Source organism: Zeugodacus cucurbitae, chromosome X (genome assembly GCF_028554725.1).
Source record: "Zeugodacus cucurbitae isolate PBARC_wt_2022May chromosome X, idZeuCucr1.2, whole genome shotgun sequence".
In the NCBI taxonomy this organism is placed as follows: domain Eukaryota; kingdom Metazoa; phylum Arthropoda; class Insecta; order Diptera; family Tephritidae; genus Zeugodacus; species Zeugodacus cucurbitae.
Window position 1 is genome coordinate 27,794,128 of NC_071672.1, and position 27,960 is coordinate 27,822,087.

Below are 27,960 nucleotides of genomic sequence, written 5' to 3' on the forward strand. Positions count from 1 at the left end.
TTCAAGAGCAATAATAAACTCAAAGAAGAATACAATAAATTCATCAAAGAATATATAGACCTTGGACATATGAGAAAAGTTGATGAGAATCAAAAAGGTAAATATTATTTACCTCATCAAGCGGTTATAAAAGAAAATAATATAACAACAAAACTTCGAGTAGTATTTGATGCATCAGCAAAAGCATCCAATGGTAGAAGCCTTAATGATATTATGTGTACAGGACCCAAACTACAAGGAGACATATTCGATATCATACTCAAATGGAGACTTTGGGAAATTGTTATCACTGCTGACGTAGAAAAAATGTTCAGGCAAATTAAAATAGCAAAAAAGGATCAAGAATATCACAGGATTGTATGGCGTGAAAATAATATGCAAAAAATGGATGAATATGAGCTAACAACAGTAACATACGGAACCGCATCAGCATCATATCTAGCTGTTCGTAAATTAATTGAAATCGCTAATAAGTGTCCAAATAAAAAGTTACAAAAAATAATAAAAGAAGACTTTTACATGGATGATCTTATGACAGGAGCAGATTCAGTACAAGAGTTTGGATTTCATCTCAGGAAATGGTTATCAAATCATAACAGTATCACTGAAAACATTTCTAATACTGGAGATAATGAAATCATTCAAATAAAGGAAAATGAAGCTGTAAAAACCCTTGGACTGCATTGGGACCCACAGAAAGGTCAATTCCAATTTAAAATTAATATAAAAAACTCTAAGAGTATAACAAAAAGGAGTGTTCTTTCTCAACTTGCGCAAATATTTGACCCACTGGGCTGGCTCTCTCCCATAATCGTAGTTGCAAAGTTATATATCCAACAAAAACTTTGGTCTCTGCAATCCAGCTGGGATAACCTACTATCAGAAGATCTACAAAAAGAATGGATGCAGTTCATAGAAAATTTGAACTTAATAGAAAACGTTCGGATTCCACGATGGATAGGAACTTACAGTGGCTCACAGCTTATTTCATGCACTATAATTTTTATACTCTCGCTACAAATGTTGCTAAAGAGAGTATTATATTTTTGTTCACATAACGGTTGTTTGTAACACCCAAAACTAAACGAGTTAGATATAGGGTTATATATACCAAAGTGATCAGGGTGAAGAGTGGAGTTCAAATCTGAATGTCTGTCTGTCCGTCCGTCCGTCCGTCCGTCTGTGCAAGCTGTAACTTGAGTAAAAATTAAGATATCTCGATGAAACTTGGAACACTTATTTCTTGGCTTTCGAAAATGAGCAAAATCTAATCCCCTACTAAGTTTTTTGTACATATCTCGCAAACCAATAGAGCTATATATACCAATCTTTCTGCAGTCGTTTTTTAGCCACTTCCTAATACAGTCCAAAAATGAAAGAAATCAGATAATAACTACGCCCACCTCCCATACAAAAGTTAGGTTGAAAATTACTAAAAGTGGGTTAACGCATTGACGAAAAACGTTAGAAACACTAAATTTCACATAAGAAATGGCAGATGAAATCTGCACTCATATTTTTTTACAAAATGGAAAATGGGCGTGGCGTCGCCCACTTATGGGTCAAAAACCATATCTCAGGAACTACTTGACCGATTTCCATGAAACTTGGTTTGTAATAGTTTCCTTACATCCCAATGATATGTTGTGAAAATAGGCCAAATCGCTTCACAACCACGCCTATTTCCTATATACCAGAACTTTGAACATGAGCTGAATCGTTTACATTGCAATATATAAAGTAAGCACTAGTGAAGATATCGGTGTAGAACTTTGCACAAATACTATGTTTATAGTGTGGCAGCCCCATTCTAAAAGTCGCCGAAATCAGACCATAGGTTTTTAAGGCCCCATATACCGAACACGAGGACCTCGGTGCTTCTAATTAATTATTAATTAATTATGGTTTCCAACTTTCAATGGACTTTATACAATATATATGAGGAATATGTGGGTCAAATTGTGTATTATATAATATAAATAAAGTTAAATAAATAAATTGCGAGAGTATAAAATGTTCGGTTACACCCGAACTTAGCCCTTCCTTACTTGTTTCAGTTTATATTGGCATAAAATGGAAAGTAAGACACTTAAGAAAAAAAAGTTGATGAATATATATTCTACAATGCTTTACTAATATAGTATGCTAAATAAAGTTCTTGGAAGAACAATCTTACGTTTACGAAAACAAGAATTTCAGCTACCTTCCAGAAATTTTGCTCACAGCTTATTTCATGCACCCACTTGTCTATATTGTGGAGAAATCCAGTTGCTTGGGTTGTGGTACTAGGCATTTGCAAATCTTAGGGCTGGGATTCAGTGATAGTTTGAACAAAATTTTAATGTGTTTTTTGAGTGTCGAGTACACCAGTGTACCAATTTGAGTAAAATGGGCCCCCGTACAACGATTGAGCAGCGAGAATTGGTCATAAACCTTTTCAAAAATGAAAAATCACAGCGAATAAATCCTGAGATTGTAAATTTAAGTAGTGCTACAGTGCAAAATATAATTGAGCGTTTCGCGCATGAAGGTCGCATTCAAAATAAAGGCCGAAACGCACCAAATAAAATTTCCAATGAACGTGACGAGCGCTTAATTCCGCGTAAAGTTAAAGAAAACCCGAGATTATCAGTTCCAAAGTTAACTACAGAGATTCAGGGAGAGCTAGGGAAATCATTTTGTGCTGAAACTGTGCGTCGGGTACTACGTGCGCATGACTTCATTGGCCGAGTAGCCCGAAAGAAGCCATTCATTAGCAAAAAAACCAACTAAGCCGAGTTACATTTGCAATGGAGCTGGAAACCAAGGATTTTAACTTCTGGAATACTGTAATTTTTGCTGACGAGTCGAAATTCAACCTTTTCGGTTCAGATGGAATGGCTTACGTGTGAAGGAAACCCAATACTGAGCTTCAGAGATGTAACATTAGGCCAACAGTTAAACATGGTGGGGGCAGTGTTATGGTATGGGTGTGTATGTCTGCAGCCGGCGTTGGAAATTTGGTATTTATTGAGAGTATATTGGACAAAACTTTGAACCTTAATATATTGAAAGAAAATTTAATCCAAAGTGCCGAGAAACTTGGGATCCGTCAAAATTTCCGGTATTATCAGGACAACGATCCTAAACACAAAGCGTCAATAGTACAGTCCTGGCTAATATGGAATTGTACACATTTAATGAATCCACCGGCCCAGTCACCTGACATGAACCCGATCGAGAATTTATGGTCTTTGTTAGAAAATAACATCCGTAAACACCGCATCAGTAATAAGAAACAGCTAAAAAGTGCTATTTTGGAAGAATGGAACAAAATTGGGACAGAAATTACAAAAAAACTAGTTGAGTCCATGCCAGCTAGACTAAAAGCTGTATTAAAAGGTAACGGATATCATACTAAGTATTAAGCAAGTTTTAAACAAATTATTTATCTTATTTTTAATTAAAAGTACACTGCATGAAATAAGCTGTGATATGAAATTTGTTTACGTTTCTGGTTTTTTGTTTATAAGTTATTGAATAATAACTAAAAATAATAAATGAAGTATATTTTATAAACTACATATTCGTATTAACAACTAGGAGTTTGAATTATTTCAATATGTGTTTTTGTTGTCAAGATATAACATTTCAAATTTTGTAAATTCATATGCATGAAATAAGCTGTGAGCCACTGTATATGGATTCCCAGATTCAAATACATGGGTTCTGTGATGCTTCAGAAAGAGCTTATGCCGCAGTAATATATATAAAAAAGGGAACAATGTTAAACTTTCAACAGCAAAAACAAAAGCAAACCCGCTAAAATATCGGAAAACAATTTCGAAATTAGAACTTTGCGCAGCACACCTATTATCTAAGTTAATCAACAATATGGTGAAAACAATCTATGCATAGAGCGATTCAACAATAACCTTAGCTTGGATTGAAAATTTAAAGAACAAGGACAAATTTATAAGAATTCGAGTTGAAGACATCAAACAGCTTACTTCTCAACTAAAGTGGAAACCTATAAGCTCTAAAGACAACCCAGCGGATGTGGCATCAAGAGGAATTCCCGTAGAAAAAATATTGAATGTAGACATCTGGTGGTATGGGCCAAAATGGCTCCAATTATCTGAAAGTCAATGGCCAATAGTAAACACAAGCGATTCAGCAAGAATATTATTGACATCAAAGAACCAAACTGAATTTATGGAAAATTTACTAAGCAGATATTCTAGTTGGTTGAAGCTACAAAGAGTAGTAGCGTATATACTTCGATTTGGTAAAAAACAAAAAAATCATCAAATTATAAATTTATCTGCAAACGAACTCCAAGCAGCTAGAAATATATTCATTCGAGAAACTCAAAAGCAATTATTTAAAGACGAAATGAACAAATTATCGAATGACAAACACATAAGCAATACAAGTCAAATAATCAACCTCAATCCATTTTTAGTTAAAAATGGAATTATGAGAGTTGGAGGAAGACTAACAAACGCAGAGTTATCGTATGACAAAAAGCATCCTATAATTATAGGCAAATCCTCTCTTTGAGTTCTCTAATAATCATGTGCTGAACACATAGAAGACGACAATCGACAATCGACGAGCGACATCTGTCAAATATTAAAATACACGCGTTCTTATGGGCACAGATTTTTTGACAACAGCACGACTACGCGACAACAGGCTTGTAGTTGTCGTTGTCGCCAAATTAGAAATGTTTCTATTTTTGCCGACGACAATGGCCGCTGTAGAGCTGCCACTAACATGCGAAATGTAAATCTATTCAAAGTTCTCACAAGTATGACGTTATTTTGCCAGCAGAAACGTAAAATAGCTTTGATATATCATTTATAATAACAATCGATTATTTAAAATAAATAAATCGACCATTTTTACATTTTTTGCGTAAATAATTTCACTTTAAACTAAATATGTAAATTTTATTGAAGTGAAAGATGTTAGTACGGCAACAATGAAATTGCTGTTTGATATGTCGCTGCCGTCTTCAAAATGTACAAGACGCTGGCTTCAAAGCGACATTTGTGATTAGCCGTCGCTACATCGTGTCGTGTCGTCGTCTTTGTGTTCAGCACTTTAAAGATGCTCACCATTCCACTATACATGGTGGAAATAGGTTAACAGAAGCAGTAATACGGAGACAATACTGGATTATACGTTTAAAAAATGCAATAAAAATTTGTATAAGAAAATGTTGCAAATGTATACGATATAACCAAATCACAGCAACGCAAATGATGGGTAACTTACCAGAATACAGAGTGTCACCATCAAGTCCTTTTGCCTATGCCGGAGGTGACTAAGCTGGGCCCTTTCAGATGAGATGTTCTAAAGGCCGTGGGCAGAAATCATTTAAAGGATATGTTGCAGTATTTGTATGTCTTTCAACCAAAGGGATACATCTAGAAGCTGTTAGCGATTTATCAACTGAAGCTTTTCTAGCAGCGTTAAAACGATTTTTTGCCAGAAGGGGAAAGAGTCTTCACATGTACTCCGATAATGGAACAAATTTTGTTGGAGCCAGCAGATATATTGATAAAGAATTCAAAGATGCAGTGATGAAGTGTCATCAATTTTGGCGAATGATCAAATATCTTGGCATTTTTCTCCCCCGGCAGGCCCACATTTTGGAGGAATGTGGGAAGCAGGAGTCAAAGGAATGAAGTACCACTTAAAAAGAGCGATTGGAGACACTAAGCTAACTTTTGAAGAAATGTCAACAGTTTTACCATAGAAGAAGCTTCGTTAAATTCGCTTTCTTCGGAATGTTACTGTGCTTGCATCAATTGCTATTTTCATGTGAATATTCAGTGATTTTGTGAATATAAGTATTCAAAAGAGTGTTCTGGATCGCTGTAAATAGGTAAGTAATAGTTGTAAGTAATATATAATTATATAATCTAGTAATATTTCAGTTTTTAAGTGTTATTATGGGAATTTTTATTTATGGGATCTATGTGTCCCGTTAGGTTTATTTGTTGGTATAAATAGGTCCCGATTAGAGCTTGCCGACATTCTTTAAATTTTAGTAATTTACGAAAAAATGTACCATAAACCTGTTTTTTTAGACAAACTTTGCACAATGTCAAGAAAACTAAATGAGGAGGATATATTAGTCCAGCTTATGGAGTGTGACGCATCTGGTGACCTTTCTGACGTCGATTTTTCAGATGGAAGTGAAGATAATTACGAGCCCTCTGATTATGAAAGTTGTCTAATAGACAAATCTGACGAAAATAATGAAGGAAATACTTCTAACAATGATGATTTGCAATCAATAAAAAGCGGCGAAAATAATAATATGCCATACGTCGAAAATGTTACGGTTTGGTCAATACCTGATGAGAGTTTCCAGCCGCGTAAGATAATTCAAGCTCAACGAATCCCTAACATTGCTGCACATTTCAGCCGATCTGACTCGGTAATAGAAATATTCAATAAAATATTTCCTAAAAGCTTGTTTATTTACATAACACAGTGCACAAACGAGCGCCTCCAACTAATGCGTAAGTCTCCAGAATATCCTATGAAGACGAAGATGTGCTGGATGTCGCCTCAATAATATTAAAAAACGCACTAAAACGATATGTGAAGAGTGTCAAGTTCCACTATGTAAGAATTGTTTCGTACCTTATCATAAACGATGATTTATCTAATATTTTTATGAAATATAATTTCAGTTTTACTAACTTTTCCTTCAAAATAAATGATTTTTAGTTGATAAAAAATATACAACATACTGTTTAGTTTTTATTGAGTTATGTGATATAGAGACCCAACGGGACTTGTACGTCCCGCTCAAAACAACGGAATGGACACATATGTCCCACCCCCCTTAGGCCCTCCTGGAGGGGGTAGAGACTCCACTTCAAAATTTTCCACTTTTAAGACCTATACTAAAGCTATAGTAATCAATAAACCAGGAAGTTTCCTGCTGGTTGCTTTCAGGTTCGAAAGGGTTAAATAAATGGAAATTAGCGCAAAAAATTCATCGAGATTTTTGGAATCAGTGGAAAGATGAGTATTTACATACGCTCCAACAAAGAAATAAGTGGAAAATTCCTGCTAATAATATTAAAAAAGGAGATATTGTCATCGTAAAAAATTAAAATACACAGCCTACCACATGGCCTCTTGGAAAGGAAGTCCAGGAAGTGATGGTCGTGTTCGAGTTGTGACGTTAAAGCTTTCCAACAACACATTGAAAAGACCAAATTGCCAAATTGCATTATTAGAATAAAAGATCATTGCCAGCATTTATCTGAGTTTGAAGAGGCTTGCAATGTCATATCCTTATCACTAGGAAAACGCTACGAATATTTAAGTCACAATCATGATTTGATCGTAAATAATAAAAGACGTAAATTTAATAAAAGACAAGCTGCCAGCAAAGTTGTTAATACCTGGACAACAAACCAACACACAACTAAGAGATGTGTATAATTCGATGAAAACACGAGGATTAATTGTGGACAATAAATTAGTCATAAAGGCAGAACTACCTTTAATACAAAGTGAATCATCAGAAATATACAAATTAATAGTAATTCCACATGAAGAGTATTAAAAGCAAAAAAAAAAGCTTTAACAACCATTTAATATGCAAAAGAAAATCTCCATGGCAAATTGCTTTAGATCAAACATGCGAACTTTCAGCGTTATTAAAAAGCGGCCACACCAACTGTAAATATGAGGAAGTGACTAAATCAATATTTTGGTCAGAACTCTTTGAAGAAAATACTTGGATCTTTAAAGTATTCAAAAATTCCACCATCCATTTAAACTGTCAAAAGGGCAATACACAGATATTAGTGATTCCAGCACAAGGGATTCTTTCAATCAAGTCTGGGTGTACTGCAAGATTCGAAGGCATCACTTTAATCGGCATGCAGATATTTAAAATGCAGAGCGACATCAATCCAAAGCTGGACCCGATCGTAACAACCATAAAGGAAATTGCAGAAGACCACATAACTATTCTTCAAATAAATAAAATAGACGACAACGAAGACCAGAGGAAGCTAAGAGAAGACATTGAGACGATCAGCAACAACGAATTAAAATTAAGTGAGTTAAGTTTAAGAAATCATAGCGGACATCTGTCATTAGTGTTAGTAGTAATTGTAATATTATGCCTTTCCGTTATAAATGTAAAGCGGATTTTGCTGATAGGATCATTGTCAATATTCCAAACCGGTAGAATATTTATAAACTTAATACAGTTCACTAATTTTAAATTATAATTTCTTTCCCTCGGCAATATGTTCAAATATCATTGAACATGCATTCATTTTAGTCTTAGCAAAGCCGAAGAGCTATGAAACATAAATATGTATATATAAATAAACAGATAAGATATATGCATTAACATGCAACAAACATACATTTATATGTGGCATGCATACATGCAACACACATACATTTATATGAGGCACGCATCTATATGCAACACGCATGCACTCAACTATTAATAAACAAACATATTTATATGTATGCACAAGATAACCTATTGGTTATAAAAATACATTTGGGCAATTGCTTGTGTGCATTTGAAATAACCCCTTATCGTGCAACATATAAAATATACTTATAGACATACACACATACATATATAATTAGCTACTTAAGATATATTTAAAAATTGTATTTAAGCGATGACAAAATGAAAATAAAACTAGAATGAGATAAATTCTCACTAAGGCTAGACTATCAATTATTTTCAACCACAGTAAGAAATAACGGGTGATTTTTTTGAGGTTAGGATTTTCATGCATTAGTATTTGACAGATCACGTGGGATTTCAGACATGGTGTCAAAGAGAAAGATGCTCAGTATGCTTTGACATTTCATCATGAATAGACTTACTAACGAGCAACGCTTGCAAATCATTGAATTTTATTACCAAAATCAGTGTTCGGTTCGAAATGTGTTTATCGACAAATTTTGTTCAGCGATGAGGCTCATTTCTGGTTGAATGGCTACGTAAATAAGCAAAATTGCCGCATTTGGGGTGAAGAGCAACCAGAAGCCGTTCAAGAACTGCCCATGCATCCCGAAAAATGCACTGTTTGGTGTGGTTTGTACGCTGGTGGAATCATTGGACCGTATTTTTTCAAAGATGCTGTTGGACGCAACGTTACGGTGAATGGCGATCGCTATCGTTCGATGCTAACAAACTTTTTGTTGCCAAAAATGGAAGAACTGAACTTGGTTGACATGTGGTTTCAACAAGATGGCGCTACATGCCACACAGCTCGCGATTCTATGGCCATTTTGAGGGAAAACTTCGGAGAACAATTCATCTCAAGAAATGGACCCGTAAGTTGGCCACCAAGATCATGCGATTTAACGCCTTTAGACTATTTTTTGTGGGGCTACGTCAAGTCTAAAGTCTACAGAAATAAGCCAGCAACTATTCCAGCTTTGGAAGACAACATTTCCGAAGAAATTCGGGCTATTCCGGCCGAAATGCTCGAAAAAGTTGCCCAAAATTGGACTTTCCGAATGGACCACCTAAGACGCAGCCGCGGTCAACATTTAAATGAAATTATGTTATGCGTTTTTTTTTTTTTAAAAAGTTATCAAGCTCTTAAAAAATCACCCTTTATTTGACACAGCTAGTCTTAACAGACATTCTTTTGCACATATGTATGTATACCTGTTTTCTATGAAGCGACCCGATTTGCATAGTGGACTTCAGAGATAAAGAGATGTCCAACTCTATTTTCATTGGAAGTGAGAGCGCACGGACAAACGTCAAAACCTACCAATCTTTGACAGTTGACTGGAATCAGTAGGTTTTGACGTTTCGCAATTGGGAAACTGGAACGGCCATATTGAAATGTTGCTAAAAAAATTATACGACAGAGACATTTTTAACCGCCGTGCAAGATTACTTATAAGAGCTTAAAACAATAAATATAAATGTAAACGCGAAATTTAAAAGAGGGTAAAGAAATTTTTTATGATATGCAGCATAGGGAAATTAATTTTTCATGGAAAATTGTAAAAAAATTATCAATTGTCAGTTGACAAGTGATAATTTTCCTTATTTATTAGTGAAAGTTCGAAAACAAGCAATTTTAACGTACCTTAATATCGCTAAAAGAAATTTAAATATGTATTTTTTATATTAAAAATACAGTATAAAATTTTTTTTAACCGTAATAAATGTTGGGTATTTTAATTTAAAGGCCCAAAAATTTGTATTTTGTCTGGTCCGGCAATAATTCAAATTGTTATAAAAAACGCTTATTTTGAGGCGCTCTCACGCTGGAATAAGTTGGACATCCCTTTATCCCTGGTGGACTTTCATTAATGGTGCTATGAGCAAAGTGTTGTCGTCGATTTTTTGTGCGGCAAAGAGAAACAAAGCATTAATAAACATAACTGCATACTCAGAAATAAGCTATTGTTTTTCTTTTGAGAATTACAAAAAAATGTTGCACAAATATCAATTTTTCTGATGTACATAGGTAATGCGATCAAACTAAAAGATAAATACAACACTAACCAATCAAATACAAATAACCAAACAATTTCAGACGCACCAGTGGGAAGATGTATAATTTTCATAAAAATGAATTAAATCTCGATGGACCAGATTCTTTGAATTATTACTGATATGATCTAAAGAAATCCGAAAGATTTTCTACCAATCACAACTTTGCAAGAGGATCTTGCTGACGGTTTGTACAGCTTTCAATTTCTAAGGAAGGATATGTAAAATGTTTGGGACTATGAATCTATCTTTTTATTGGATGAACTGTCAATCATCTGTTTGGGACAGCAGCCCGCCAATTTTTTACCAGGACAATGCTGCCATACATGTTTGCCGTGACAGTCGGTATTGGTTTCAGAAGGAGGAGAACGAACTATTGAGGATGTTTGATATTACTTACATATTTCATGAGTTGCGCCACCATTCCGTTCCATTCGCCTGAAAATGGATCTTGTGCGCCATATTTTCGATCGGGCACTAGGTCAAGAATGTAATCAAATCCAACATCACGCGCTATCAACTCCAGTATGTCTACACAAAACCCAAAGAACCTCTCATTTCCTGTGTAATTTTTACCATAGTGCATCATCACATAAGGCGTTTCCTTTAACGACAACATAAAAATAATTTTAGTGCTTTTTTAACTTATATTTTAAATAATTCAACAATGCCACAATGTCAGTAAATAAATTTTCCTCACCAATATTGTAATTACAACTAGTGTAACATTCATAGTGCCGCCATCAAAAAACAATGAAGGCTCAGTTATATTAAGACGAGTTTGTGGCGTCCACTCTCCCACCTTCACTAAGGAGTGCTGTCTAAGTTTTACAAGATCCAATTTAAATTTGACACGCCGCCCTTCTTTGAATTGTATAGGACCTGTCAGCCCCCTCCACTCAACCTTTTTAAAACGAGAATCATTTGTCAATAGCTAAAATGGTAAAATATACCATAGCAGATTTACGGAATTTATATAGTTTATTAAACTCAAGCCACCATCCCACGGACTTTCATTCGCACATGAAGCATTCGAAACCCCAAGAGTCAGCGACTGTTCTAAGCTTGTTAATCCTATTGCGAATACATAAATAGAATCATACACCACGGCGGGTTCCGTCTGAAATTAACCGGATTTAAAATCGTCTTATCACATTATATGAGAATTGATGGATTTACTAAACCTTTATGGTACGCAGCTTTCTGTAGTAAGTTGTTTTATAATTATAATCGTAGTTATAGGCCTCCATACCTTTGAGAATGTTTCGAACGCTTACGTCGCCGACATCTACTAGACGGAATGAGGTAATATTCACAAAATTATATTTAAAATCCTCCAAATCAAATGTCTCGATGTCGAAACTAGTAAATAAGTAATGATACTTATATTCATTCATTTGCAGTTGCAGAATCTGAAATAATTTAATTGTTAGGTTAAAGTCATGTACTATGCAGCTAATTCAAGGCGAAGACGTGGTGCGATTTATTAAAACGCAAAGAATAAAATGGCTAGGACCTATTACGTGAATGGATTTTCAAGATCAAGAAGAAAGGACGAATTAAACGAAGCTCCAACTAAAACACTGGAAAGAAACCGCAAAAGACAGAGTAGCTTGGACTCGTATTGTTCAGCAGGCCAAAGCTTACAAAGAGCTAATGATAAATGATGATGACTATACAACAACGTTATTAGTGTCCAAACAATATACATATGTATGTACATATTATGTATGTATGTTATCAATTATAATTCATCCTCCAATATGCTAATTAATAGAAACGTAAATTGCGAAGCTAAATACAAGACAGGTAGAGAAGTGGTCATCCTCGCGTAGTTGGAACCAATTCAGCCATAAAAACTGTACACGAACGCATTCGCAGAAATCCGCTTAGAAAACAGGAAATTATGTGGATGGAAATGGATACATCGACCAGATTAATGTCAGAACTTATTCGAGATGATCTCTACATGAAAACCTACCTTCGGTCATCTTCTAACGGATTCGCAGAGATCTGATTAGAAAACAAAAAAATATGTCAAGAGAAGTGGATATATCGACCAGATCAATATCAAGACGTATTTGAGAGGGTCGATATAATCTCTTCATTGAAGAGCATTGGATCTTCCAGCAGCATTCTGCTCCAGCACAATATTAGGTACAAGTGGTCGCAGACCCGACACGTTTTTGTGGCTAAGGTATACATTAAATTCGTAAATTTTTCAATATAGTAAAAAAAAATCTTACGCATAAAGACGAAAACGTTGGTGTCGGTGTATTGATTGACATACATTATTGTAGATCCGTATTAAGCGTAAATCATCATAATTTATTAAACTTTGAATTGTTTTAATCGTATAGTGAAGTATGTAACAAATGAGCAAATTTCATAGTTGGCTCAATCTTGGCTTCGGTGACGATATTGATTACCTTAATCACAGCCAGTCTTGTTTTATTGCAAATCGAGGTTAATTTATGTTACGCAGTATGATGACAACTCACACTACTTTTAATTGCAAAGTTAGTGTTGATAGTTCTGGCAATTTTAAATAATCTGTGGGATAATTTACAACGTCATCCTGGTTTGTAGCAGTGTCAACTCTCCTGGAAGGAAATTCTAAATTGTCGCATTGAGATCATTGACATTTTAGTTTTTTTACTACCAAAATATGTCATTCAATCAGCCATTTATGGTTATTATATTGTGTTTTCATGTCAGGAAAACACGATGAATAAGCTCCTCTTTCGAGTCCATGAAGTGACAGAAATCTGTTGGAAATGTTATTAATCCATCGAGGTGTCAACTGCGACATTACCATTTCCAACTGCTTCTACAATCGCAGTTTGATATTGTTGCACAAACACTCGTATCTTAATTTAATTGGCGATTCTTTATGTGTTGCCACAAATTAGATGATGTTAGGCATGCGACTAGTTCGTCAGCTTTGCAATTTACGAGTAATTTCAGGCCGAATGTACCGTTTATCTGCCTACTAACAGGTGCCAAGTTGCCCCTATTCCCGTTATACATTGATGGTGAAAATTATTGAAATCGGTTCAGGAATTACCTCAGCCCTCATATACTATATATGATGATTTTCGTTATTCTAGTGGCCGAATATATGGGTCAAATTGTGTGTATTCTTGATAAAACTACATCAATAAATTGCGAGATTATAAAATGTTCGGAACTTAGCCTTTCCTTACTTGTTTTGGACTATCGACACAATCTTATACAATTAAACAATGTAAAAAGTATTTTAACAAAGCAACAATGACAACCTTCAAAATATTATTATTTTTTGTTTTCTTTTTTTATATTTTTGTTGTCAATTCAACTAAAATTCTCTTATTATTATCTTCCTCACAATTTTTCCATATTTACTTATTTTCTAAACCTTTCCTGGCCTTCCCCGAATATTTCAATACTACAATTAGCCAGATCGGTTTGGCCGTTCTCGACTTTTTGCGAGATTAACGAACATCAATTCGTTTTTATATCTATATTATACAAATTGTTTGTATGGGAGATAACTGTAATTTACCCCTTTTAGAAGGATGGAAATATGTGCAGCGTTTGTATCGATTATTAAATTGTGAATTTCTTTGTCTTTGAGCTCATTCAATATTTTAACGTAAGTTGTGGGAGTCACCAGACGCAGATATGTTTCTATGTCATACATTTGACCGAATTTTCGCAACTGCAGAACTCCTGAAATTCATAAAAAGTATGTATTAGCTGTTGTATTGCTCACTGCTTTATAATACTATATAATTAATAAAAGAAAATGTAGGACCGATACGGTCACGGGTTACCTTATGAAATATTACTTTTTGAAGTTTTAATCAAATAGCAAGTTCGACCCGAGTTTGCTCATGCGAAAAACGCATTAAAAAAATTTTTAAAATCCGTAAAACATACCAAAACCTTTCTCATAAAGAATTCCTGCCTTGGTCCAATTCAGGTAACGTATGATATCTTCAAATGCTAAGTTCACGTACTGCTTCGCTGGATGCAAATTAATGGAAAACTCTGTATTGGCCTCCTTCTGATCGATACGAGATTCCATGTGCGGTATATCAAGTGCATCGCATATCGAATGAATGTGAGCGCCCAATGAAGCATTGAATGGTCCGAAAAACGCGTGTATACCTGTCTCGATTTGGCCGCAAACTCGATATATGTATATAAATAAAGAAAATTACACATATATTCAGCATTATTGCAATATTCTTTCTTAAACTGCTTTGTATAATACTAACAAACCAAAAACTAAGCGCTACCTTTTTGGCAGGCATGAAAGGAGTCATCCTTGCCCACGTGTTGTAAGTCAAATGTCAGTTTCGTATCGGGCAACAAGTTAACATCGCTATTGATGCTTTGTATGGCGTATTTGAATGCGAGATCGATTGGACCATCTGGCATGTCTGAAGATAGGGCACCTACGATTATTAATATACTATACTTTATACATATGTATATATATAGGTACCGGTGTTCACCAAGAGTAATTATAAAAAGAATGCGAGTACCTCATTAGAACGATTAGCGATTCGAAGACAGACACATATAAAATTTTACTCACCTATGCGGATGACTGGCGGCAGTGTTGATGATGCTTTTACTACGACCAGTATAAGTAAATAAATATGATGTGTTCGCTTTAAATCAAAACTCATTTTTAAGATGCCCCGTTAGTTATTTGCTTTCAAGTACGTTTTGATTTTTTAATGTATTTAGCTGTGGATCACTGTAGTACTGAACCAGAGCATAATCCATATTCATAATTAAGTAATAATTGTACACAAATTTGTTAAATACGCGACGAATAACTTAGTGTCTTCTGCCTGATAAAATTGTGATTATAAGTAATTATAATATATATATATATATATATATATATATAATTAATTTTCAATACAATTATCAAAACAATCCAATTTATAATATTTGAAACACACTTCTTGGGTGAAAATACCCAAGTACACATTTTAACTTCTAATTATATATCGATTATAAAACACCAGAGAATGTAGCACGGTTTCCAAATAAACAGCTATTGCTTTTGAATTGAAATACCAAAGCCATACAACTGTAAAAGAAAATTTGCTTTGCCCCCGTGTTTAACGTCAGATTGTTAGGGTTGTTGAAAATAAAATCAATTACCTTACTTACCTCACACTCTTGCAACATGTTGCACAGGTTATATACCTAACGGTACTTTGTAACACCTTCAACTAATCGAGATAAATATAGTTGTCAGGAAAGATAGGCGTACAAAATCCTAACCGAAGTTGAAGCAAATACAAATACCTAAACGGAAGTCACGTAGTCACATGTAGACCCACTTCGTTACATTCTTACAGCCCTAAATCATAACACCATTTCCCATATATTGCTGTAAGGTTTTCTTTATTGAGCTCTGGACCAGCTTTCGGCCACAACAACTTGCACATTTTGATATCATAAGAAAAAAAATCCATTATTTTTGCATTGAATTCAAGGTTTTATTTAGCATAGTTGTAATGATCCGGTTGTAGTAAATATCCACCATTTTGTTTGGTAACTTACAGCCACTTCAATGAAATAAATAATGACACTCTCATAAAAGACCTCGTATTTACTGGCAAACAACTGGGACTGTCGATTTTCACAAGCCCCTCTCTCTTCAGGCGAATATTTTCCACCGGAAATTCGAAGGAACAGGAAGTAATAACTTTTTTCAAGGTCCGGACTGATGGATGCATAAGTTATCTTGCTGGAATTCCTCTTATTGGTCAAAGCAGGGCACTCCTTCTAACATCCAACGAGTTGTTTATTAAAATATATAATTAGAAATATAACATTTCATGCTTTTGGAGCGAGAATAATACTATTAGCTTACCGAAAGGATCGACTTAATCCATCATCTTAATTATTATATAGGAACCAGACAGATTTTAGTTTTGGGAGTATTCAAAATAGAGCGCCAATGCCAAATTAGTTGTCAGAATTGCAAGCAATCTGATTTCTAATTGTTGCCACAGATTCTGACTGGATCTGTGTCTTTCGGAATACAAACAAAACCAATTCCGAATCAGCTGTGGCACAATTTATAAATGGAAATTTTTAAATTTAAAACTTAAAAATTAAATGAAAAAAATAATTAAAATTTTTTAAATTGTAGGTCCAAACTAAATAATTGTGAAATTGATTTTTTAAGGGTTTCAACGGAGATATCGATAAATTCGGTTTCCATGACAACAAAAACCAATAAAAATATGTTAATATTCAAGTATCAAACTAATAGTGTAAGGATTATGATTCCACAAAAACTACACTTCATTTCATACTCTGTGATTCCATGTAGAAAAGCATTTTTTTATTTAATTTTTTACTGTAATCAAAAACTTTAATCCGAAAGCTGTAATTAAATATTTGTGAAATTTCTGTATATGTAAGGTTTTATGAAAAATTTATGTAATCGTTCTCCATTTGTTAAGTTACGCAAAACAGAAGTTTTCGATTATTACGAGTTTTTATACATATCTGAGAGCTAAGTTACCAATCCTTTGCGTTAGGTCTACCGTGCACAAATGTGTATGTACATATGTACATACATATAAATATAATAATGAATATTGCTATTGGTAGGTTGCATGAATTAAACGCTTTATTATTGGTGTGAAAATGGAATATGCGCAATTTATACATTCATGCATGCACATACATATGTATATGTAGGTAAAACCACGCATTACATGGTATGCATGACCGTCCTCCAAGTACGAATAGCACGTATGGTAAAGAAGCTTTAAAGTGCTTATGTACAATCTACATACATGGTACATGTATGTATACTCATATATGTATGTATGTAGGTTTAGGTTATATATATGCTACCAAATATATTTTATATACATATGTACATATGTATGTGTTTGCGTATACATGCGCCTGCATATTATTATCATATATTTACGTACATTTGTAGACTTAATCGTAAAGGTATATATATATGTAATGTACATGCAGTTTCAATGCGGTATATAGTAATATTTATTATAATTATAATCACTACTTGATATAATTAAATTACAATAATTCGATTCCATATATTTTTTGGTGTTTTTGGTGCTTTTTGTTTGATTGCTTTATTTGCTAAACAATTGTTCTAACTCCACAGATGCATATATGTACATATGTATGTACAGCAGTACATATCTCATATACATTGTTTGTACATACACAGCACACTCACGATAAATTGAACTCATTGATAACCAAGTTCGCACATTTTTTGTAATTATCAATGTGTGATGCATTTTTTATGAAATTAAATACATTTTTATTACTTTCCATTTCACTCAATATTTAGTACCTTTGCGGTGGTATTTCTTTTTGTATTCATGTATAATGTGTGAAGTATTAGCTGTTGGTCCAATTTAGATGCATTGAAGTTACCGTGAGTTAACTGTATGTACGTATTTCGAACATGCCGTTATATATGTATATACAACATACATAAATACAGTACTGTATGTAAATTAATTCGTCTTCTGTGCTCATATGTGTTGATTTATTGATTTTCTCTATACAATTCCTTGCAACTATACATATATAACAAATCGTAATAGGTTGTAAAGCAGCGGTAAACAAAAATTTTACAGTCAGGATATAAGATACAAATTTTTGCACATATTTGGGGTAATAACTGGCAAACTGTTTTGATTTGGTTGAAAATATTTCACTGCACATATCATACACACAAATCTTCCTTTAGATATACTATATAATTTAAAAATTTGTATCTAACAATATATGTATGCACAAAAGAAGATAATCATACAGTAGTTTTCCGAGTAAAAAACAGGTTCATATATAAGCGGAAACAGTGTAATCTAATATGCCCCTTAACTAATTGCTAGTGACCTTTCTAGTCACTCTTATAATAAAAAATAATATTATAAATTCCATAATAATAAATAAAAATATAATACGATATTAAAAATAATTTAAAATGCGAAAATTTGTTACTTCAAATTGAACTTTTTTGTTAAACTTTACTCAAATAGTTGCTTGTTAGTCTTTCTTTTGTATATATGAATGAACTAGTTGCAATGTAATAATAAAAACAAAATAAAATAATAAATAAATGAAAAAATGAAATTAAAATAAAAAACTTTACTCAAATAATTTGCTTCTGCCAAAAACTCAAACGTAAAATTTAAAATTAATAATAATTTATGTTAAAATAAATATATGGTAATTTTATTCGTTATTTGTGCTTTTCGTTGAATAAAATGCGCTTTATATCGGGGAAACTACTGTATGCACAATAACATGAAAAATTGTATATTGAACATTTTAATTGTTTTTTTTTATTATTATTATTTTTCTGCTGGATTTCGGTTATTATTGGAACGCTGGTTGTGTTGATGGTCTTGTAGCAATATTATTCGTGGTGTTGTTCTTGATCAGTAAAATTTAACTCACGCTATATATACATGTGTACATATGTATGCATGTACTAAGCTGTTATTGAAATGCGTTTTAGTGTTACTGTGTATCGTATTGAAGATTTTGTTATATGTTTGTCGTTTATATTGCATGGACTTGGCTCAGAGTATCAAGGTGAGTATATTGCCTTGTTTTTGTTTTTATCTATTAAGAACATTTCCGCAAGATTCTCGCGATAAATGAGTTGCAGTTTATTATTATTTATATTTAAATTAATTTGTTTATGTAAAATTTTATAATAATATTTTCTATACTCTCGCCTAATTTTAGATAACGTTCACAATATATTTGAATATAATGCATGCATATAAGTATGTATATGCATCGGAATGGAATTATATAATAATTATATATAGCACAAATGTTGCTGTTAATATTGAAAAGAAATCCCCTATATCGAGAAATCGATGCAATATGTCAGTGAGACGCTTGGTTTTAAATATGTATATATGTGAATGTATGTATATTTAAATACATATTTAGTATATTAGTATAAATATTTATATGCGCCTTAGCTACTAAAGTAACAATATTTTAACTTTTCGCTCGTTTTTTATTAAATGGTATGCCGAAAAAGGAAGAAAATGTTTTTTAACTGACTTTAATTATTGAATTAAACTTTATTTTCATGAGTAGTCATACGGTTTAGCAAACATTTTTTATGGTTAACTATTGTAGAAACGTAGGTATTATTTAGGTTTATATAATTCGTATTTATAGATATTTTTTATATAGATTACATATACGTGCAAGTACACAATTACAGGCATATACATGTACGTAAAATCTTATGTTGTGGATTTGTTATTTGGTTGCATGCTGTGTAACCACTGTAATATCAACAATTATTGTGGCGCTTTTAAACACTTTAATATCAATGCATTACGCAGTGTTGGCTCTAAAACCAGCTGCCACCTCCCAACTTTGAGCTAAGTCCACCAATACCCTTTCCTAATAAATTGCCAACCCGACCAGCCACAACATTAGTTACGGCCGCTGCTTGCGCGGCGGCAATTTTCGGTTTGGGTAAACCACGCGAAGCACCACCACCTTCTTCACCGGCGCCATCTTCATCACCACCTTCGCCTTTGAGTGCTTCCCCGTTGCTGCAATAAAGTGTAGTACTTTAATATTAAACAAGCCATAATTTATAACAACGATTTGATTTGTTGCTTACTCATCACACTCGACGACATCGGGCATGGTTAACGCGCACGTCGCCTCCTCAGTGGCCATGCGTTGGGCAACAGTTTGATATGCTTTGGAATTGAGTTTATCCTCTAAAACGCCTTGAAGCTCGAAATCGGAATAAATTTTCTGCGAATGATAATTGAAACAACAATTTATATTTTGTGTTATATAATTCGAATGTTGATTAGCTTACAATTCTCTATGTTATTTATATGTAATTTAAGATGACAATGCCTTCATAATTACTTACGCACCTTTGTTATATGTGATATGGACGTCACTTGAGCATAGTGGAGAGCATGATCTAGCCTCTCGGAGAGCCAATTACAAAGCATATTAATCTGCTGTGTATACCACTGTTCGAAAAAGTTTAGTGTCCACAAATCGTCACCGATTTTACCACGTATTTGATCCATGTTGTTACGAAAGAAATTTACATAACCTTGGCCGAGATCCTTCCCTGAGCTGGACACGTTTGTAAAGCTGAGTATGGAACCAATAAGGCTGCCTTCGTCGTACCGTGCCAGTTTCGACAAAGTCGACTCTAGCACAGACATAAGTTTACTAATCAGGCCTTGTGTCATGGCTACATTCGCTTTATCGATTTGGTCATCAATCTTTGCATGAAATTTGTACTAAAAACATATGCAACAAAACAGTTTTAACCATTACGTCTATATACACATAAGATAAACATATCAGAAATAAGCACCGGCCACCCATTCATACATATTTCTTCGTGTAAAACTTGAATATATAATGTTTTAACAATAAAAAAATCGTGTTTAAATTGCACTAAAACTCGAAATTACTTGGTGAGCGACCAAATATATTGAGCTAGCGACATTGCCAGTTCAGCGCTTTTTTTCATCACAATAGTTAGGTTATTTAAAAAAAAAAATAGTTGGCAATTCTGGAAAATAAAAACTGTATCGCTATTTATATTGGCCATCCCGGATCTTATAATGATTGTATAGTATGTAAAAGGTCACCATTTTACTAAAAAGTGGTACGCAATAGGGAAATTTGATTTCCAAATTGTATAGGTTTTTTAAATAAATCATTTTTCAGTTGAGAGTTCGCGATATAAAGTAATAGAAAGAACAAAATCAGTTAAAAGTCGTATCGTCATAAAATATTGTCAAAAGAAAAACATATTGTACATATATCTTTTAAATAATATAATATATATTCATGTTAGCAGTAATTTGTAAGTAAATAATGCATTGCATTGAAAAAATGTGTACGTACCAAATCAATACCATCTATTGTAGTTAATTTAAAGCTTTGATTTTTAGCATCTAATATCACATTAACCATTGCGCACATCTCCGAAGGTATTATATAGTCGGTTGAAATGAAGGCCACATTTTTCTTTAGCCACGACTGAAATGATGAATCCGTACGCTGGATGCATTGTTCAATCATTTCAGTTGCCATCATTTTTAGGCGTTGCTCCAAATGTTGACGAAACTCTGCATCGGGCCAATGGAGATCACGGATGAATGACTGTAAGGCATCTAATTTCCAAAAGAGATCCTCGGATGTGGCACAACCATTTCTAAATACATACATTCCAGCGAAGAGAATATGGAGTTTATTGTTAACGATCAATAGGAATGGGAGACAAATGAAGAAATTACGAAAAATTAACAATAAACTCTCCAATATAATTTACTGATATTTCAAATACTAAATATGTATGTACATATGTATGTATGAAAAATATCATAAATTTCACATGTGTGCAATTGCCTTGAATATGGCATGAAATAATTCAATATAAACAGCAAATTTGTGAAGCTTTTCTAAAAGGAAATGTTATCTGTATGTTTTTAGCGCATATTTGCAAATGATCATATGCCTCTAACTCTTAAAATATAATATTTTTAGTTTAACTAACAACACAAATTATTATAAACTTCATTCACAGCCTTCTATTTAACCCCAATCAAAAATGTTTAGAATAGTCAATTACATTTCTAATACATGCAAAAGATGTTTTTGGGAATTCGAAAATCATTTAATTAGCGCAAGCTTAAACTTGGAGACATCTACAATAAGTAGAAAATAAGAGTTAATGTAAATAACAAAAGCAAAATCTAACAATTAGCAGCCTAAAAATAACACTACACTGCCTCAGTAAGACCATGCACATGGTAGTCAACAGTAATAATATCTACAGTTATATACGAAGAAAAACAGAAACTTCTAACATAATAAATATGTAGTGCTGCTATTCTCCAACACTTGCGATTCAAATTTATAGCCTTATGAAAGGGCGGAAACAAAAACAGGCTATAAAATATCCAGCTAAGATCGGTATTGTTTCGCGATAGCTCCAGCTCTGGAAACACTGAAAGACAGCACATCATACTTCACAATTTGGTTTCACATTTGTGCTCGAAAAGAGATATTATTAGCAAGAAGAAGACGATTTCAATTGTAAGCGGAATGTATGCGATCCAAAATATCCTATAGTCTTGCATTTAAAAAATCTTGTGTGCTGTTTCCAGGCTCGTGTTGTATGTCAGATCTTATTATATATAGATATGTATATGGACATTAGACGCCTCGTAAGTAAGGGCTTGTTTGCGATCCATACTTAGGGAGTCCTTTACTTATACCAGCCTCTGAACCTAACCCTAAGTTATAGGTGGAATGGAAATTATTTGTGAGCCACTAATTGTCTAAATTTTGTTTATATGCATTTGAATATATTTAAATAGCAGTAATATTTAATATTAATAACAAGAGAAATTAAGATTATTTTAGTACAAATTGCAAAACATTTTGGAAATAAAATAAAAATGGAGTTAACAAGTAAGGAAGGGCTAAGTTCGGGTGTAACCGAACATTTTATACTCTCGCAATTTATTTATTTAATTTCATTAATATAACACACAATTTGGCCCACATATTCGTCATATATGTATTTGGTATAAAGTCCATTGTAAGTTGGAAACCCTAATATTATGTATATGGGAGTTAGGTGAGTTATTTAGGTGAGTATTTTAAGTGCCTTGGAGACGATCAAATAATTGCGTCAAACACTTTAAGTGTGTTGGTGTCGTCGGTTCTCGTCGGCTACACGTACGCTACACCGACCTGTTGTCGGCTCTGTTTGATGAAAATCAAAAATTTTTGATATTTCTATTTGACGGACGATAATTTGATCGTCTCCACTCATGTTTGACAAGCATGAGCTCATTTGCAGGGAAGATTTAAAGCTGAGAGGACATAGAAAAGTGAAATGAAGCGAAGCGGAAAAAATAAAACAAATAAATAAAATTAAATAAAATAATAAAATAAATTAAAATAATAAAATAAAATAAAGTAAAATCAAAATATAATAAAATAAACTAAATAATATAAAATAATACAAAAATGGGGATTTTTTTTCCTTAAGAATTGCAGCACATGCCAATAACAGATAGTCATCATCCGACGATGACATGATGACCGTTCGTTACGAGCTCAAAACTAAACTGATGTTTGACGTGTTAATTTGAACGTTTGCGGGCAACACACGATTTAACATCACTAACACATATGCACTGTTTGACGCAATTATTTGATCGTCTCCAGGGCACTTTAGGGACGGAGACATATTATTAAAAAAAAAACATATTTCCTCCGAATTTCTTCAAAATATCTGAGAGACTTACTTATATTTCCGATAAAAAAGAAAATGTATGGTCCGATTTCGACAATTTTTAGAAGGGCGATGCCACACTATAAATATAGTATTTGTGCAAAGTTCTGTTGCGATTTCTTTACTAGTGCTTACTTTATATATTGTATTGTAAACGATTCAGATCGTCTTCAAAGTTCTGGTATATAGGAAGTAGGTGTGGTTGTGAACCGATTTGGCCCAACATATCATTGGGATGCAAGGAAAATGTTACAAACCGAATTTCATTGAAATTGGTCGAGTAGTTTCGGAGATATGGTTTTTGACCCATAAGTGGGCGGGACCACGCCCATTTAAATTTTTTTTTTACCATTTTGAGTGCAGCTCTTCTGTTCCTTCTATAATGAAATTTAAGGTTTCTGTTGGTTTTCCTTACTGAATTAAATAATTTTAGTAGTTTTAAACATAACCTTTGTATGGTAGGTGGGCGTGGTTATTATCCGATTTCCTCCGTTTTTGGACTATATAAGGAAATACCTGAAAAAAACGACTAGTGAAAGTTTCGTTTATATAGTTTTAGTAGTTTACGAGATATGTACAAAAAACTTAGTAGGGGGCGGAGCCACGCCCACTTTCTCAAAAACATTACATCCAAATATGCCCATTCCTAAAACAATCGTTTGTACCAAATTTTGCTTTCATAGCTTAATTTATGGCTTAGTTATAGCTCTTTATGTGTTTTCGGTTATCGTCATTTTGTGGGCGTGGCAGTGGTCCGATTCCGCCCATTTTCGAACTTAACTTTCTTATGGTGTCAAGGAATACGTGTTCCAAGTTTCATTAAGATATCTCAATTTTTACTCAAGTTACAGCTTGCACGGACGGACAGACGGACGGACAGACGGACGGACAGACAAACATCCGCATTTGAACTTTACTCGTCACCCTGATCACTTTGGTATATATAACCCTATATCTAACTCGTTTAGTTTTAGGACTTACAAACAACCGTTATGTGGACAAAACTATAATACTCTCTTTAGCAACTTTTGTTGCGAGAGTATAAAAATGAAAACATTGGTTGCTATTTCTAATGAAGGTTTAAAACACTTAATTTTAGCTTCTGAATAACTCAAGATTAGAACCAAACGAAGAATCGTATATTTAAAGTTGAATAAAAATCAAAATTCCCTTTTCAATGTGAAAAAAGATGTATTTATTTAATTACCAATAGTTTTATAATTAAAACTGCCTTTTGGAGCTTTGGATAAGTTTAGTATAGATTATTTTTTTCGATTATAATAAGATCAGGTTTATTTCAGAAATATAGAATACCATACAATTTGAAAATAAGTGATAACAGTTATTTATCAACAATAGATACAAGATTTTACGAAACTTTGTTACAATTAATTGACGAACCGCGAAGAAGCGCTTTTCAAAACTACTTCACATGGGAAAGTATTACAGTGTATAAACGAAAGTTATAAAATAACAAACCCATGCCTATAAGCAATTAACACTTTTCAATGTTTAAAAGCAAATCTTGGAAAGATTTCTTTTTTTATAATAACTAGAACACATTGCAACAGCACACTACAAAATTTAGTTGAAACAAGGAAGGGCTAAGTTCGGGTGTAACCGAAAATTTTATACTCTCGCAATTTATTTATTTAACTTTATTTATACTATATAATACACAATTTAACCCACATATGCGTCATATATATTGTATAAAGTCCATCGAAAGTTGGAAACCATAATATTAGGTTAGAAGCACCGAGGTCCTCATGTTCGAAACCTATGGTCCGATTTCGGTGATTTTTAGAATGGGGCTGCCACGCTATAAAGGTAGTATTACTGCAAAGTTCTGCATCGATATCTTCACCAGTGCTTACTTTATATATTGTAAAGCAAACGATTCAGATCGTCTCCAAAGTTTTGGTATATAGGAAGTAGGCTTGGTTGTGAAACGATTTGGCCTATTTTCACAACATATCATTGGGATGTAAGGAAACTATTACAAACAAAGTTTCATTGAAATCGGTCGAGTAGTTCCTGAGATATGGCTTTTGACCCATAAGAGGGCGATGCCACGCCTATTTTTCATTTTGTAAAAAAATCTGAGTGCAGCTTCCATCTGCCATTTCTTATGTGAAATTTAGTGTTTCTGGCGTTTTTCGTAAGTGAGTTAACCCACTTTTAGTAATTTTCAACCTAACCTTTGTATGGGAGGTGGGTGTGGTTATTATCCGATTTCAACTAATTTCATGGTGTGTGATGGGGTACGTAAGAGAACCGACTACATAAAGTTTGGTTTATATAGCTTTATTGGTTATTATTTGAGATATATACAAATAACCGATTTGGGGGCGGGGTCACGCCCACTTTCCCAAAAAAATTACATCCAAATATGCCACTTCATAGTGCGATGCTTTCTTCCAAATTTTACTTTTATAACTTTGTTTATGGCTTAGTTATGACACTTTATGTGTTTTCGGTTTTCGCCATTTTGTGGGCGTGGCAGTGGTCCGATTTTGCTCATTTCTAGAAATAAGTGTGCCAAGTTTCATCAAGATATCTTAATTTTTACTCAAGTTACAGCTTGCACAGACGGACGGACGGACAGACATTCGGATTTGAACTCCACTCTTCACCCTGATCACTTTGGTATATATAACCCTATATCTAACTCGTTTAGTTTTGGGTGTTTCAAACAACCGTTATGTGAACAAAACTATAATACTCTCTTTAGCAACATTTGTTGCGAGAGTATAACAAGTTGTAAAAATAAAAAATAATAATAAAATAAATATTCAGCTGTTAGGCATAGAAGAATGGTATTTTAGACGAATTTAAGAAATTTGCACGGGTCATGGAAAATACTAATGTAATTCATCGGCTACAACATAGGACAATTAAAATCGACATTTGCTTTCTCGAGAGCAGTCTTAGAAAAGATATTTATATTTTCTAAAAGTCAAATCAATATCTATGTATATCATTATCTTTATTTTCGTTCGATTATTGAATATATATACTCCACTTGTATAAGGTGACTGGTAAATTCATAGTTGGCAGTCTACTATACTTGATTGCTATCTATAATAAATGTATGTATGTTGTATTGCTAGAAATGCTAGAAACATATATAATAGTAATTGGCAACACTGCTTAGTAAATATTATTGGAAACTAGTATTCATAAATTATTATTTTAGAACAATTTGATACTAAGGGAATTTGGTATTTATGTGTAATATAACTGGAATTGATAGTAATACATAATAAAAAATATATAAAAATAGCGAGTTAGCTATGATCAGCAGGCAACAATTGCAGCGAGGAAGATCATTTTTATTCAATAGCTATTATGTGTATATTCAGAAGTTCAACTTCAGTTAGAAAAATATAAAGATTATCATATTTGCATATCGCTTGTTAAATAATCTATTAAATCAAACGACAGATATTATTGTGTTACGAGTAGTTGTAGTAAAGAGCAAAAATTTAAATTCGTTCCAAAATTCACATAAATATATACATAATTCATTTCCATATGCAGACATGTATGTTTGTACCTAAGAAAGCTTTCAATGGACGAAACGTACCATAAATTTGCGAATTAAATGACTCTTAATAATATAAACGCTACTAGTAATATGTATATCGTTCTTTACAATGCATACGTATTTATAACCGTATTTTTTTGTACCCTATTTTTTTGTAATGAAATTAGAATGAAATTGTCATAAAGCAAGAACTTAAAAATTCTGAATAAATATAGGAAATTGCTTTTAATGAGAGCTCACTTGAATTATTTTTTCGTTTTCTCTCTCGAAATAAAATACAGAAAAATATATAATTTTTGTATGGCGCCCATCATTTACTTCATTCCTGTTTGATTATTTCTAGTTGTACTATGATTCTCTATTAAAAATGTTGCAATCTGGCTATATACTACATATATTTATAAAAAATATTAATATTATTTATTTTCTTGTTTGGTTTGACAGTGGGTTACAAAAAAGTACGGCATATATTGCTTTGTCGGTATACTGTAAGTTCGCTAATGAAAATCATAAAATGCAATGCAGGAAAATTTATTTAGATTTTACTGGGAA

General features: G+C 33.2%; 2 protein-coding genes and 1 long non-coding RNA gene across 16 annotated transcripts in view; 1 reads left to right on the forward strand and 2 right to left on the reverse strand.

Moving 5' to 3' along the window:
* The window catches only part of LOC105219487 (glutamate receptor ionotropic, kainate 2), a 79,056-nt gene extending 63,395 nt beyond the window's left edge, over positions 1-15,661 (reverse strand). The window contains exons 1-9 of one of the 3 annotated variants that reach the window (XM_054235473.1): positions 15,435-15,585; positions 15,099-15,360; positions 14,797-14,955; positions 14,435-14,686; positions 14,058-14,224; positions 11,698-11,925; positions 11,481-11,633; positions 11,214-11,417; positions 10,914-11,117 (exon numbers count right to left, since the gene is read on the reverse strand). In XM_054235473.1, the coding sequence (XP_054091448.1) occupies positions 10,914-11,117; positions 11,214-11,417; positions 11,481-11,633; positions 11,698-11,925; positions 14,058-14,224; positions 14,435-14,686; positions 14,797-14,955; positions 15,099-15,192 (1,461 nt within the window). In that variant the 5' untranslated portion in view covers positions 15,193-15,360; positions 15,435-15,585. Of the gene's footprint in view, positions 1-10,913; positions 11,118-11,213; positions 11,418-11,480; positions 11,634-11,697; positions 11,926-14,057; positions 14,225-14,434; positions 14,687-14,796; positions 14,956-15,098; positions 15,361-15,434 lie in introns of all 3 variants that reach the window. The other 2 variants (XM_054235474.1, XM_054235472.1) reach the window with 2 other exon arrangements.
* On the forward strand, positions 10,322-11,230 carry LOC128923079 (uncharacterized). Its single transcript, XR_008472158.1, has 2 exons — positions 10,322-10,487; positions 10,557-11,230. It is a non-coding gene; the product is annotated as an uncharacterized LOC128923079 (long non-coding RNA).
* A 1,482-nt stretch (positions 15,662-17,143) lies between the features above and the next one.
* The window catches only part of LOC105219485 (calcium-dependent secretion activator), a 70,137-nt gene continuing 59,320 nt past the window's right edge, over positions 17,144-27,960 (reverse strand). For all 12 annotated transcript variants that reach the window (XM_011195652.3, XM_011195654.3, XM_029045081.2 and 9 more), the window contains 4 exons: positions 21,455-21,764; positions 20,458-20,838; positions 20,190-20,329; positions 17,144-20,118 (listed from right to left, as the gene is read on the reverse strand). In XM_011195652.3, coding sequence (XP_011193954.1) covers positions 19,911-20,118; positions 20,190-20,329; positions 20,458-20,838; positions 21,455-21,764 — 1,039 coding nt within the window. In that variant the 3' untranslated portion in view covers positions 17,144-19,910. The remainder of the gene's footprint in view (positions 20,119-20,189; positions 20,330-20,457; positions 20,839-21,454; positions 21,765-27,960) is intronic.